This window comes from Drosophila grimshawi, unplaced genomic scaffold (genome assembly GCF_018153295.1).
Source record: "Drosophila grimshawi isolate 15287-2541.00 unplaced genomic scaffold, ASM1815329v1 contig_311, whole genome shotgun sequence".
Classification (NCBI taxonomy): domain Eukaryota; kingdom Metazoa; phylum Arthropoda; class Insecta; order Diptera; family Drosophilidae; genus Drosophila; species Drosophila grimshawi.
In genome coordinates, this window is record NW_025063098.1 from 20,758,673 (window position 1) to 20,772,854 (window position 14,182).

Consider the following 14,182-nt stretch of genomic DNA (forward strand, 5'->3'; position numbering starts at 1 on the left):
ATTTTAAGTACTTTTGAGCCAAAAGAACAGTTTAAAATTAAGCTAGTGTCTGTAATTGTGACTCTGCATTTAACACATGCGTGCCAAAAGTGTCCTACAAGCAAAACAGGCAGCTGCGTAAATTCGACTGACGCTTTGTGGAGCCAGCAACAACAAAATACAAATACATACAAAAATCAATTTTCGCGCTGCTTTTTGTTTTTTGCTGCAACAGCAGCACAAGTTTAGTGTGCTTCATAATCGAAAAAAAAAAACTGAACTGAAAATCAAGCGTTAAAGGTATGCTCAGCATGTTCCCTCTGCTCCTCTTTGCTCAAAGTACAGGCAAAAGTAAAGCCCACACACACATCAAATATACACTTACACACGTGCATCACATTGCAATTGAAACAGACTCACACACACAGACACACATGCACATACACACACGGACAGTGATACTCACCTTTGACTGAGGTTTAAGCAAATATCTTAGCTCTTCACCTGAACTGAGCGTGTGACGTAGGCACAGCGTATTTTTGTGTGTCGGCGTGTGTGTGTGTGTGTGTGTGTGTGTGTGTTTGTACAAACAAATATTTGTCATATGTGAGAAATATATATGCATATATATAAAAGGATTTTTATGTGAATTTACAGATGCCACGAACTAGGCGACGCCATCACTCGAGGGATCGCTCCTCAGCCGGCACACGAGACAAACGTAGACGACTAGATACTGGTGATCTATCGCCACCCTTAGCTGAAGCGCCTTCGCCGTAAGTTTTATTTTCTTATACAATATACACATATGCCTTTATACGTATATGTGTGTGTGTGTGTGTGTGCATATGCATATGCCTCCCGGGGCAAGTATTGCTCAATGAATATTGATGCATATGCATTTGTGCCCACAAGAACAACTCACTCTCATTATTTTCTTGCATTATTATAACGGTGAAATTTTGTTCTCTATAAATAGTCCGCGCATAACCAAAACACATCAAACCAGATCCGCAGCAAAGCGTCGGAGGCATGAGATTGATGCAAACACATCCCATATATCCAAGGAGCCGACGTGAGTAACACAAAATTCAACAATTTCTTTGCGTTATCTATAGCATTTCCTAATTACTGAATGACTGTTTTACTATTTTATAAGCAAAATGTAGTTGAGCAAACGATTGTATCTGAAATCAAATTGAATTCTTAAATTATTTCGTATTGTTAAAATTTAAATTTGTCTCTGTTATGGACTGCTGCAAGCTGAACAACTTTGTTTTCACAAAACGATTAACAGCAATAGGTATAAATCCAAATTGATATGAACTAAATCTTATGTAAGCTGTTCACACAATGAACTTTAGTCTTATGAATATGTTAAGATACTGATGTTTGAATGATTTGGAAAGAGTAGACAAAGAAAACCCAAATGGGAATTTCGCTTTGTATTGTTATATGTATCATCATCGAGAGAGATCTGGTGTCCTGCCTACGCAGTGTCTCCTGTCGACTTTACATTGCTGAGCAATGGCTTTTAAATGGAATTTTCTTTAATTTGCCAATGCGGCAGTAAAATGCGCGCAGCAGCCAAGCCAAGTAGTCCCAGTAACATTTTGGGCCATATAAGGCAGGTGAAATCGGCTCGTTTGTTCGTTCCTGTAAGTGTCACAAGTTGAGATTGGTGGCAGGCGAGTCATTCGCAGGCAGTCTCCTTAGTCAGCTTACTGTAGATTTATGTAGTGATTGCGATTTCTTTGTGCCAACTGCCAGCTGCCAACTGTAATTAACCCGCTTCAGCTCTGGCATCTCATCTGATCAGTGTGTAGGCGTCAGTGAGTCCTGCCCCGTTGCATTTCCTTGCTTGTTGCAGTTGATTTAATTTATTTGCTTGCGTATTTAAAACATATTTGCATATTACTCAAATCAACGCAGACAGCGACAATTGAGGCGCGACGTTGTCGCATTTATTATTGTTATTGTTTTTTTTATTTTATAAACTTGGCCTGGCCTTTTTAGGCATGGCCTCAACCACGGCCGCAGCATCTGCTGTCTGCTCCCCCCCGTTGACATATCTTGGCTGAGTTTGGCTCAATCAGTGTCGCGTTTTGCAATTTTATTTGCCACTAACAGCAGCAGCAGCAGTGTCGCTTTCTTTGTCGTAAACTTCTGGAATTCATGCGCAACAGTCGCCTTGTTTATTAACCTTTTCATTTTGCAATAAAAACCCGCTTGCCAAGTGTTTACCAGTACCACCAGATTAATTGCTCAAGCGGCGGCTTGTCTCATTTGCCTCATTACTCATCCGACACCTTGCAACGCGGAAGTATCAACAAAAAAAGCAGCTAACCAATAATCAAAGAAAAAAAAGCCCGACGGAAAACAACTACTGTCTAAATATTAAAAGAAATTGCCAACCATTTAGCAGATAATTAAAAACTGAAATTCCGTTTAAGATGGCATAAATCATCCCAAACATTTTTAATATTATAGGGGTATCAATATTGAATTCAGTATATCGTTTTTAAAAAACATGACAACCAAAAATTTTAAGGAACAAAAAAAGTTTAATCGCTGCGTTTACTGTTTATTTATATTTTATGGATATATGAGTAAGTATCTGAAATACTTTATTTTGTTCACAAAGACAAAGAAAGCTATATTCATTCCAAGAATATGAATACTGAGGAAAATTAAAGATTTTTTCTTCACGTTTTTTGGACTACTAAATTATACACTGTCTTGCCCATTTTGGGTTACAGGGTATATAAATTATATTCAAGTGTCAAAACGTTGCTGCAGCATTTCCGCTATTTATTGAATTTTTGCTGTTGATTGTTTAAATATATTTACAATTTCAATTGTTTAAATGTATTCATTCTGTGCGAGTGTGTGTGCGAGCTGTCAATTGGGCGCACACGCACAGTGTACGCGCCGCGGCGAATTCAGCATGCGGCGATTTGACTTGACTGCCGTTGGGCAAGATCAAACTGTAAACTGGAAATGTGTGCGCAGCAGCGCCGACGGCGTCGATGTCTTAGCAGCGAGCAAGCAACCGCGACAACCGACACTTGTTCGCTGCGGACTTGTCGCACGAAAGCTCAGTCGCAACGACAACTTGCAAGCGAATGGAGGTGCTGGCTTCGGACGACGCCGCCGTGCAGCCTCAACATTAGCAGCAACAATAAATACAACAAACAAACGACAACCAAGTGCGCCTTTATGAAAGAAATGTAAAAAATAGAATACAAAATAGTGTGTTTATAATTTTCAACAAATGCAGCTGTCAAGTGTGCAATATGAGTGTGTGTGTTTAGTGCATATTGAATTAGCTACAACAACAACAGCAAGAACAAAAACAACAATAACAACTCTTGTTTAATGCATCCTGTAAATGAACAACGTGTTTCTTGTTTATCGTTGAGCAATTTCTAATTCATAATGAGAATATATAAATTCATAATTTTTTTCAATGCTGTATGCCAAACACACTTGGTTGGGTTGACTAGCGTTTCGATAAGATAAGACGAAGACGGCGTTTAGACGCCAACCAAATAAATACGTACTAAAAAATATACTGATTATGTATTGTTGTTGGTCTTATCGTAAGCGGACATGTTGATAGTGACTGGTTGCAAAAGGGATTTCCACGCATTTCCGATTTCGAACGAACTCTCTTTGCATTACTCACGGTTCGTTTGCTGTCGTCACTTGAGTCATTAGCCAAGTTAACAACAACCAAAACAGCAGCAGACGGCAGCAGCTGTAGCTGTAGCTGCCGCAACAAGTTGTCAGTTGGTTCAACTTTTGTTGACCCGTTTGCGTTTCCTTTTCTCGAATCAGGTGAAAAAAAATAAATAAAAGAGTAAAAATTGTGAAAACTGGTCTCGGTGGAGAGGACCTGTTGTATATAGCTGTAGCTTGCTGCGCTTGCCACTTTCTACCAAAGTTTTATAAGTTGCATAAAGCCATAAAGCCAAAGAAACTGGTTGGTCTTGACGTTGTCGTCGTCCTATCAATGAACTTGTCAATTGGATTTGTTATATTTGTTGGTTTTTTTGTGTTTTCTGCTGACGCGTTTAGTGGATAGGCAAAATCGCGGCTAGGTTCAGGGTTAGTTTCACAGCTAATTAAATTTTTGCAACGTTGGTTGACATGTGTGCAACAAAACAGCAGCAACAAATGCGGCCAAGCCAAGAAGTCGCACAAATGCAATCGTGGGGCACAGCTCAGCAATTGTGCTCGACGGGGTGATTGGGGTGTGGTGGGGTGGCAGGTTGCGCTCTAAACTAACTGACACGAACAAAATTCATAAGCCAATGAGAACGTGTTAATTACACAGAAAACAAAAAGAAAAAAAACTGCCCGATAATTTATTGAAATGAAATGAGTTAATAGTTGGACGGTACGGGAGGGGTTTGGGTTTGGGTTTGGCGGCTTAGCTTGTGTGTGTGTGTGCACAGCATTGAGAATTCAATTGAAATAAATTGCGGCATCTTAATAATGTTGCAGATACAAAGATAAAGAAAAATAGACGAACAGAATTAAAATTTCGCGCTCGCGTTTAAAGTAAATGAGATTCAAACGTTTAAATTTTAACGCCAACAACAATAATATCAACGTTTGTCAATGCCAGAAACAGCAGCGGCAAAAAGAAACAACAACGATTTGTATTAACAACAACGACGACAACAAGCAAAACGAACAAGCTAACAAAATGCCCATCGTGGGACAGCAATATGCTAACGGCTTCCGTCCGTATAGCTCCTTTCGAGTGCCTCGTGGCAGTTGTGGCTACAACAATAGCAACAACAACAACACAAGTGGCAACGCTGGACAACCCCTAAGTAGCAATGGTGCCAATAGAACAACAGCAAGAACAGCAACAGCAACAAGGACTGCAGCAACAGCTGGCAACAGCAATGGAAAACCCAATGCAGCCTCGAGCTCCACCTGCTCATCATCATCGTCCTCGCTCAATCAGCAGCAGCAGCAGCAGGGCGTTTCGAACGGTTTTACTCGACAGCAGCCCTGGCGCAGCAGCTACTGCAGCAGCAATCGTCACAGATTGCCAGACACACACTTGTCGCCACATCAGCAGCAGCAACAACGGAACGTTAAACCATTAACACCCAAACTAATTAGGCGCATTGAGAACACATGTGCCAACAACGCAACCAGCTCTCGTTATGGCAAACCTCGAGCACCAGCGCCACCTGCAAATCAGCTGCTGCAATCTAGGAAACAGAATCCGGCAACGGGAACACATCAAGCGCCGGCTGCTAATCCTTCACAGAAACGCGCATATCAGGCCACAAATGGCCGTTGCGCCAAGGAGAACTGTCCGGCGACGACGACAACGCGGAATGCACAGCGCTCCAGCAAGAATTATCCAGCGCCGTTGCCGCCACAGCAGCAACAGCGTAAGCAACCCAATGATCTCATAGCTGGGAAAGCCACACCGTTGGCGCAGCGACGACAGCTGCCGGCAACGCCCAAGCTTAGTCTCAGACAGCGTGCCGCGCCAGCTGAGGGCGGTGGCTCATCGACGGGCTCGAGCGATTCGCATGATTCGCCGAAATTGAAGAAGGCCTTCTCCAAGAAGTTTCCACAAGGACTGCCCTTTGAGGATGAGTTCTATGGCCACCGCAATCGATCCTATTCGCAATCCTCAAGCAATTACAGTTTCTACAGTTCGGTGGGTGCGCAAACCACAACACCCCACGACGAAGATGACGATGAGTTCCAGCGCAAACCGGCCACAGATGAGGCCCTCTATGTGGACTTCTCGAAGGTGGTGCACAGCCACAAGCAGCAGCGACAATATGTGCCGGCCAGCTCCTGGATACGCGCCTCGCCCGATCACAACGAGCTGTGCCATCGATCCCCCACTACTAGTCACAATGGTGCTGCTCCACTCCACTCCACTCCAGCCCAGCAGCGACGCAAGAGCGCCAAATATGCGCGCTCCATGCACGAGTACCTCTATAGCGATGATGCGAAAAATACAACGACAACGATGACGAAGCATCGACTCTCGGTGGTGGATGAGCCCGAGGATGGTTACTACAGCTATGCGGCGGGCACACCCGAACCGCAAACGCCTCGAACGGACATTTATGTGGCCGCAGCATCGTGGGCACCCAAGCCGCTCTATCCCGACCGCGTATTGTTGCCAGCTGCCGCTGACAGCAACAACAACTGCAGCAATAACAATAGCAATCTCAGGCATAGTAGACATCAACAGCAGCAAACGCGACGTCGGTCCGAGCACTTGGGGTCCACGACGTGTGAGTATAAGTAAGTATCTCTTAAAATCATCACCGGCAGCAACAGCAGCATAAACTTCAGCTTTAGCATGCGGAAACAGAAGATAGATAGGTAGACTCAAGTACCAGTGGCTGGCTGGTTCTTGCTGCTGCTGACTAAGCGTTCTGTCAGCACTTAAAACTTAAGTCGTTCCTCACATTTGTTGACAACAGCGCGTCGTTCATTCTACGGTTTCGGTCCGTTCAAGATCTCTCTATATGCCAAATTTGGTCAAGCCTGCCGCCCCTACTTATAATACTTAAGGAACGTCGCTCAGCTCATTAAGCAAACTAAGCGCCGCTTTTGAACGGTACGTTTTGGCCAGTGCTTAAAAGCGTTTTAATGTTCTACGTGCCGCCGGCGCAGCTCTTGGCCTTCCACGAGTCTCTGCCTGGAGTGGCACACTTCAACGATCGGTTTGTTCACTTCAATTTTCGGTGGCCTCATTACCAAACGAAATTCGTAGCTAGTCGATCATATGCTGAGAACCCTCTCTATGTTGTAAGGGTTGCAGCAATTTTTGTTGATTTTATGCTTTATTTCCTATTTAAATATTTCTTTCACGAAATTGAAGAGAAATGTGATTTACATAAAGCTTGCTTCAGAACTGTTATATATTATATATAGTTGCCATATACATGGGTTCTGGCAAGTATTTTTATCATATATTCTCCCAATTCAACCACATAAAAGATTGAATATGATATCAACATTTTGTCGAAAACATTCTCAGAAAACAATATCAAATCGGTGCCAAAGAACTGACTGTTGAAAATTGGGTGCTACAGCGATTAGCATACCATATAAATTGTTCTCTCTGAATTAATTTCTGATTATATTAATTCATTCATCATTCAGTCTAACATTCTCAAATTAGGCAAACTGTTTATGAGGCTTAGCATCATTCAAGTAATATTTATCTAGTTCATAATGAAAAAAAGATTTTTAAATATTCTTTACATACTCTCCTATTATATTTCAGTTGAAGTTTAGATAAATATTGGAATATATTTCTAAATCAAATAGTAAACAAAAATGTTCTTGAACTGCTTTCGTTACTTGGGACTATAATCCTTTTGTGTTGTTGACTCGCATTTCAAATATTTGGCCTGCAATTATGTCAGCGCTCGTCCCAGGTCGCTATGTTTTCACTGTTTCGTTTTACCCCCGCCACCGATGGGGAGGGGGATTAAAAGAACAAAGTCTTGGGAGGGGCTCAAATACTTCAGCTATGCCGTAGTCATGGCTTTTGTTTCAGTTGCTTTGTGTACAATTTTGTGCTTCTGTTTTGCTCTCGGTCTCCGAGCTCGGGCTCGTTTATCTGACGTTTATCACGCTCCAAAACAAACCGGACTTGTCTCCGTAGTCCATATACGCTCATAATCGATGCGACTACCGCCGGCAGCAGCAGCAGCAACCGCAACAACAACAAAACAAACAACTAAAGCAACAACAACAACAAGAACAATGAAGTTGACTTGATGTTGTCTTGACTTTTGAGCTCACTATTCTCGAGCAGTTCCGACAACTGCAAGGCAGGCCGAAAATTTACACATGCAACGTTTTAGTGTGTCTGCCCCTCAGGTCTCCCCTACCTTCGTCACCTCCCCTGCATAGAATCGCTGTTTAAACCGCAAATGTTGGAGAAATGTTGTTGCTTATGCGAAATGATTTATATTGGTTTTATTGACTTCCTATAAATGCATTCAGCCAGCCAAAAGGTGATTGACTACAATAACAAAAACGAAAATAATAATAATAATATTATTATGAATGCAATATCGAATAATCGTTGCGATCTGTTTTCGTATACTTCATAAAATTTCATTACTTCCTTTTTCGAGATGTTGTTTTGTGTTAATGTTGATCGAGCTAACGACTGAAAACTGAGGGCAGCAGCGGCCATTTGCCAAATTTTGTTGTGCTTTATTTTTTTTGGCTTGTTGATTTTGGCTAACTGTTTGTTTGTTTTTGTTAACTGTAATGGCCGGCATCGGTCTGTCTGGCTGGCTATCTGGCTGGCTGTTGTGTACATTGTTGAGCATATGGAGTGAGTTGAGGTGTTGTTGTACAAAAAGTGTATAGAGTATACATTACATTACGTTCATTGAACCACGCAAACGCGTACGATCTCTGCTTGTATAATGAACGACTGCATAACTGACAGACGACCGACGACGATCAATTTGGCTGACTCTGACTCAGCGCACTTTTGCTCCTGGACATGATCGAGCTAAGCGGCTGCCCCTGACGCACAAAGCAGCAACCACTTGCCAGTTGCCATATGTCTCCATCTCATTCGCTCTCGCCCTGTTTCTCTATCTCTTTCTTTGTGTTGCTTTATTTGCAGTGCTCGCAATTTGTTTGATCGCTTTTGCTGTCATTGCTTGCTGTTTGCGCAGACGCAACCAACCATTGACCTTGGGCGTTGGGCGAATTCAAAGGCTCGCCGCGACGCCCTCGTTTCGCCGCCCTGTTTGATTTGCATAATGCCGTTACTCATGCGACCAACACGATTTCATTTTTATTTATTATAATATTCATTCTTTGCATCAACTCTTTTTCTTTAAATATTTCTTGTTATTTTTACTTTATCGTATGTAACGGCACTTGGCTTTGTCATTTATGGCCACAACAACAACATTGGCAACAGTTGTTGTCATCACATTTGCTTTTAGCCCAACGACATACGCCAAAAATTCCGGTTTCTCATTATGTTTTACTTAAAAAATACTGACCTCTACTTTAATCAATTTGTATAAAATGAAGCAGAAAAAACATACGTTTAAAAAGATTCTTAAAAGTTATTCAAGTTTTGCCAAGCCGTCAGGGCTGCTTAATTATCTATGCGTTCCGTTCTAAAAAAATCTATAGAAATATACAAAGCAAATAATAATTAATGGTTTCCAAAACTCGACTCAACGTTGAAAATTCAAGCAATTAAACTAAGGGTTGTCTATCTTTAGTTATTGATAGCATCAACTATTAGAATTATGAAGTGTTAAAGTGTAACCGATATCGATATCACTCTAACAAGCTAATTTATGTATGTTGTACAATTTTTTCTGTATAATTGCAATTGATGGTGTGGTGTGTGTGGTTTTTGTTACCATTCCTATGAATAGCTATTGGTTTTTTCCTCTCATATATTTCTTGATTTTTACGCCGCATAAGTCACAGTGACGCATGCGTTCACAGTTCAATGGAAGCACCAAATCGAACAATAATAACAAATTATTAACGCTTTTTATTATGCATTTGTTTTTTGGCTTTTTTGTGGCTGGCGGGACAGAGCAGTGGGTACAACATTTGTACGGTATGCGTTTGGTTAATGTATTTATGGCATTTTCAGGGTCAGCACATATAAATTTCTCGCAACGCAGCAAATGTTTGTCGGCAGCTGCTGGTGGGCTTAAAGTGTCTCAGCACTCAGCTGTGTGGCTGTTGGTTTTGCTCTATGTAAATCATATGAAAAACCGGTTTTCGAATGATTAATTTCATAACTCAAAGAAACAATTCTCACATGTCTCGATCGAAAAAGTCTTCTTAGCGCATTCAAAACGATTTGGCAGTTGCTTAAAGTGCAAGATTGATTTCTCTCGTTCATCTGACAATCTTTACAAATTTGTCATATTCCAAGTTCAAAATTGGTAGTCTGCATTTGCTTGGCCATGTGCACAATTTATTCGTGAACTTGGTCAAGCAAAGTCGTCATTATGAGCATGTATAATTGTGATGCTTGTTTAAGTCAATTGGTTTCGCTGCATAAAAAAAAGAAAAGAAAAGTTAATTAAGCACATAAAACAATCGGCCAAGGCCACAAGAAATCTGGTCAGACCCTTGGCTATTGATGCCAGGCAAATAATAAGTATATGGTATGTCTTCATAAGTACATTCTACGATAACCTGGAAAAGGGGCTGGGCACAGCTTGTGAAAACTCGCAGCTAATTGCGAAAAAAACAACCTTAGAAATCAAAGTCTTTGAACCGGTTACACTTACCCAAGGTTCTGAGGAAATACGGGACTACATATATTTATATATATGGGTGCGACAGTCAATCGGATATTGCTCAATATTATTGCATCATTAAACTGAACGAGACATATCTTATCAAATTTCCAATAGAATGCCATAACTTCTTATTCAAAATCATAAATAGGCATAATGCTGTTTAACATTGATAAATGGGTCACTGATCGCGTTGCTGCCAATAAAAATACTCGTATAGCATGTGAAAACTGAGCAGCAGTGATACGAGTCTATTTTATTGATATATCTTTTAGGTTTGATAATAGAATTCTGTGTACATAGCAACTATATTGTGTTAGTAGTGTAACTGTTTTATCTTATCTTATCTGATATAAAACACTTCTTCTGATTTTCTTCATATCTGAGTATCTTCGTTCGTTTACAGTTTTATGAGTATTTCTCACCATTGAACTCGTTTCATATGATTTTTTTTCTTTTTTGTATTTTTGTTCTTGTTGAATATAGGTAAAATTCAGTCACAAATGTATAAGTAAAATTCAGTTGTCTTGGCAATTATCTTAGACAACACCACCCAAATCGGGCAGCTACTTAATGAGGCTTGGATTGGGTTTCGTGTGTTGCAAGTGTGAACAGTTTGGCATGGCCAAAACCGAGCTTATCATCATTAATATCCAATTAGAGCTTGCCATAAATGTTGCTCTTATTTGCACGCGCCGCGTCATTATTCAAAATCCAGACCAGAAATACAATGCTTCGGAATATGTTTGGCAAAGCGGCTTTAACGGGGGTAGATCGAGAATAAGCCAAACATAAAGATGAAGAAATTAACAGCAGTTTGTTAGCATCAAACTGTTAGTTTCAAAATTGGTTGAGTTCTCAAACTTGATCGCAATTACAACATGCTTAACGGGGGTCTGTTAACTACAAGAAACAATCTGTTAACATATCAGTGGGCAGCAGCTGCTAAAAATCGATTTGCTTATTTGTAATATAGTATCTTTACTACTTATGTAATTGCAAGATGAATGTGTAGCATTTAAGTGCCGAATACTTATTGAGCTACTCTCGATTGAATATTGCTCTTATTAACTACCGCATAGCCATATAAGAGGCGTTTGCTTCTGCTGCTGCTGCTGCTGCGACCAGACGCTAAGCAAAGATCTTTTGTTATTCGGCGGATGTTGGCCGAGAGCCAAAAAGCCAAGAGATTTGAACCTACATACAAAACCGGGCGCTGACTTCTTGACGGTTGCTCAAGCTGGCTTGAAGTGAGCGCAGGCGTTGAATTTTTTTTTTTTCAGCTTTTATTTTTTTTTTTTTTATGTATCTATGCGATTACATGTGTATTTGTGTGTGTGTGTTAGTATATCGGTGTGTGTGTGCGAGAGTGTAACGTACTTGTAGTCAAAGTCACTTTCAGCTTCGTTGCGTTCTCATAATTTTTGTGACCAAATTTAGAGGCGCTCTTGCTAGCTAGCAGCTCATGTGGGCGCATATAAGCCGAAACCCAAATCAAATGATTTTTTGTTGTCATATTTCGATTGTATCTAAAAAAAATTATATAAACTCTTGAGAGCAGCTGTTTTAGCTGTATGTTTACCTTATTAGCATACGATCTTGTCTTCAGTTCTTGGCGGCAGCGCCTGCCTAGGTCAGTTATCGCCGCTTGGATCAGATCGTATCAGATCGGTCTTGTGATTCATGCTGAGATCTTGGGCTGCATGGCGGCCACTGACTTGACTGCCGTCTACCCACCCGCATGTGGAGAGCTCGCTTGGGCGTGTCTATATCGGTTTCGCTGTGTGTACCTACGAGTGTATGTGTTTGTGTGTGAGAGTTCCATTGATGTAATATAGCTACCGTTGCTGTTATTGACACAGTTTCTGGCCTCGCATTTTGTTGCCTCTGCTGTCTGCCTGCCTGCCTGCCTTTGGGGTTAAGCTTAGTACTTTAAGCTGTTTTTTTTCTATTGGGGATTTGTGTGTCGTGTCATAGGCCTTGCCACTTGGCTTTTCAGTCTTGCGACGTACTCTCAAAGGCATGTTGCTTACTGGTGGGCAGACAGCCAACCAACCAGCCATCCGGCCAAGTTGATTAACTTGATTGGTAACGCAAATTCGCATATTCGCCAACTCACACACACACACCGACAGAGGTTCGCTCACCGGGTCTGGCCCAAGAACCCGACGGGAGGGGGACAAGACAGCAGTCAGCTTAGTGCTGTTAAGTAGCTTTCCATGTCTCGACTCCATTTACTGTCCAATTCTCTTGGCTGGCCACATTTTGTGCTGTGCATGTGGCAAATAATTCGACAGTTTTGGCTGGGCGTTACGTCAAGGACGGCCATTCATCTGTTGTCTGTCGGATATGAATGTACATGCATACATACATACATAAAGTATTAAGTAATTGGTAATCTGTTGAACTCGTTTATTAATTCACCTCTCTCTTTCTCCCTCTCTCTCTGTCTCTGTTTTTATTTCTCGGCTTATAGTTTTGATGACAGCCTCTCGTCTTCGCGACGCCGCAAGGAGCGTTCGAAGCGCTCGCATCGTAAATCGCCTGCAACTGGGCGTCGGCAGCACAAGTACCGTTACAGGGATGAGGCCTCACACTCGAGCTCACGGCGCCGTCATCGCGATCGGCCCAAGGATGAGCGCGACAGCGGGCGCAACAATCGCCAATCGCAAGCTAAGGTAAAAACTTTTCATTTTCTAAATATACCTCAATCAAAATGAAACGAACGATTTACGCATCAACAATAATGAAATTATCACACACGAAATCAATACAAAACAAAAAAAAAAAAAAGAAAAACAATTATGGTAAAAGGAAAATTAGCCAATTTTCATAAGCATAAAAGCTTGTCAATTTGCTGGCTAAACTATTATACTATATAAGTGAAATCGATCAAGTTTTCTTAGTATACACAATATCTATGTATTTCTTTAGCATCTGGCATAAGCTCAATGCTTGCCAATTTTTGTGTTTTTTTTTTTTTTTTGTGTGTCGCGCTTTTCAATCAGTTATCAAATCACTGCCCCGACGTGATGCTGTTTTTCAAGCGCTATTTGGAAAAGTCCCAACTGACTGCCCAAGAGTTTGAGAACTCCCAAATTCCGTGCTATATTAAAATGCGTCAGTTGCCGGCACCACGACGCATAGATCATTATCGCGATCTGTTGCTGGAGTGTTCATCGCTACGCTTTACGCCGTACACGGAGGAGGATTGGATTGTGGTCGAGTATTTTGCCGATCACGATAGCGACTATCTTGTAAGCAGTCACTAATCATCAAATCTATTTCACCACCTGCCCAAAAGCGATCTGTTTCAATGTCTCGTGATTGTATTGCACTCACCTGTACCTTGTGACGTTTGTTTCTATTTAGTCTGCTTCTTTTTAGTGCCTTTTCTATTTTGACTTTTAATCATAGGTAAAACACAAATATAGATGTACTTGTACTTGTACACTATATTCTAGTTGATGCTCTCTGAGAGCCATTGCACTCACGCATCACTTGAGGCTTATCATTTGCTTCGCTGTGCTTATTTTGTGATTAAATTGTAATCAGAAATGGGAAAGTGAATGGCTAAATATAATCAATTTGAACTTTCTTTGTGGATCCACTTCCAACTTGTTGCTGCAACTAAATTGAAACTCTTTTGCTGGGGTGACTAATGATATGAAATTGTTTTCTGTATGTATTACAAACTTAATCTACTCGTCAACAAATGTATCTGTGTTTAATTTTATTAAACACAACAATTTCGAGTAGTTCAAGGTGCTGATAACTCTTTTAATATTGAGAGCATGTGATAAGAAGCTCAAATAAACTATCAAGTTTCAAACGTCAAATAGGGCGCTCAAATAATACATGTATCTGAACCTCAACATCTATAGTGT

General features: G+C 41.0%; 1 protein-coding gene across 1 annotated transcript; it reads left to right on the forward strand.

Moving 5' to 3' along the window:
• Positions 1-4,693: 4,693 nt before the first annotated feature.
• Positions 4,694-6,280, forward strand: LOC116805854. Its single transcript, XM_032740695.2, has 2 exons — positions 4,694-4,750; positions 4,961-6,280. The coding sequence occupies exons 1-2, from the start codon at positions 4,694-4,696 to the stop codon at positions 6,278-6,280; spliced, it is 1,377 nt and encodes a 458-aa protein (XP_032596586.2).
• The last annotated feature ends 7,902 nt before the right edge of the window (positions 6,281-14,182 follow it).